Raw genomic sequence first — 1,573 nt, forward strand, 5'->3', positions numbered from 1 at the left:
TGTTGTTGTTGTTGTTGTTGTTGTTGTTGTATATGCCGTGCTGGTGTTCTTCTGACGTCCTGCTGTTATTTGTTTATTTGTGCAGAGCAACAATACGATGAAGAAGGTATCGTTCTGGCTGTTTGTGTGCGTTGTGTATGTGGCGTGTGCCCACGGGTGTAGTGCATCTGATGAGGAGGGGCGTGAAGATGTACTAAATGCTGATGGCCACACACGAATGGCTGCAAAGGAAGCTGCGTCTGCACCGGCTGCTAATTCTTGTGAGGCTGGAATGGCTATAGTCAATGGGGAGTGCACGGCTGCCAATCAAAATGCTCAGATGGTGGCCACTGAGACTTGTACAAAAGAGGGCAAGCCTCTAAGCTGCAATACACCCGATGTTCCTGAGTCTTGCGACGGAAAACCGACCGAGAGTTGCAAAGGCGCCCTGAGTCCTGGTGCAGTTTCTTCATGTCCAGAGGGTACGACAAGCCCTTGCCCGACTTCCGATGAATTGCAAAGTGTTGCGGAGCGTGGTCCCATAGATGGCCAACTTCCTTCCCCGAAGAGCACCGATGACAACAATTCTCATTGTGCGGACGGTAAAACTGGTGTGAAAGTGCCGTGTGGGTCTTTGTATACTGAATCTCTGCCGGAGACGACAGGAAGTCGTGGGGTACCAGGTGGCCGCTCCGGTTCCGCTGAAGATGGGAAACAACATGTTGGCGGGAGCAAAGGTGAGACCGGTGCCACAAACGGCGGTGTTGAGCTTTGTGACGCCAGAACGCCTGGAAAGAGCCTGAACCCATCGGGTGAAGATCAGAGTGGAGGCCGTCTGCAGGGAACGAGTCTCCAGCCACCAAAGCAGGCGGCGGTTGTAAAGGCAACTGGAGGAGCCACGAACAGCGACCCAGCAATTGATGGCAATAAGGGTCAACAAACTGCTCCACAGAACACGAGTCATACTCCTAGTGGTGGTGGTGGCAGCACACATGAGAAAACACAGGAAGAAAAGAACGAAGAGGCGAAGAAGCACGCGGATACCAACAATGGCCAAGGTAATTCGGCGAGTGAAGTCAGCGGTACCTTCACAAGTACTAACGGTGGGGGGCCGGGTTCTGATGCTTCCCCACCCTCAGAGCACAATACCGAAGCTGCCAGTGCTGCTGAGGATCATTCCAATTCGGATCTTATTCCGGGCTCTAATATTCACAGTGCAGGTAAAGAAAATGATTCCGTGCAATCGCCCGCCACTTCAATGCCTTCTTCATCCAGTGCAGCAGTAGACACAATCAGCAAAGCAAACAGCAACCCTGTGGCTGAGGAGGTCAAAGACACGAAGAACTCAGACAGCAGCGTCACCCCTGTGTGGGTGCACGTGCCTGTTATGATTTTGATGACGGTGTCACTGGTGGTGTCAGGTGCTTGCTGACTGCCGCCCTTGGGCATGTGACACGCGCCCGTGGATTCTTTGTGAAGCTGTTTCTCCCTTCTTTTAATTGTTGCTTGGAGCCCTGCTCCCCCTTTTTTTTGCATGTGTAATTGAGTGCGAGGAGCAGTTGTGTCGTGTTGGCTGAGTGGCCGCTTTTTTTTT

The 1,573-nt window shown here is 52.4% G+C and overlaps 1 protein-coding gene across 1 annotated transcript; it reads left to right on the top strand.

The window, feature by feature from the left end:
- Nucleotides 1-97: 97 nt before the first annotated feature.
- DQ04_13451010 (hypothetical protein) lies at nucleotides 98-1,411 on the top strand (the record flags this gene model as incomplete). Its single annotated transcript, XM_009316960.1, has 1 exon — nucleotides 98-1,411. One exon carries the CDS (start codon nucleotides 98-100, stop codon nucleotides 1,409-1,411), a length of 1,314 nt encoding a protein of 437 aa, XP_009315235.1.
- Nucleotides 1,412-1,573: the final 162 nt, after the last annotated feature.

The sequence above is a fragment of the Trypanosoma grayi genome (genome assembly GCF_000691245.1).
Source record: "Trypanosoma grayi strain ANR4 Tgr_1345_V1, whole genome shotgun sequence".
Lineage (NCBI taxonomy): Eukaryota > Euglenozoa > Kinetoplastea > Trypanosomatida > Trypanosomatidae > Trypanosoma > Trypanosoma grayi.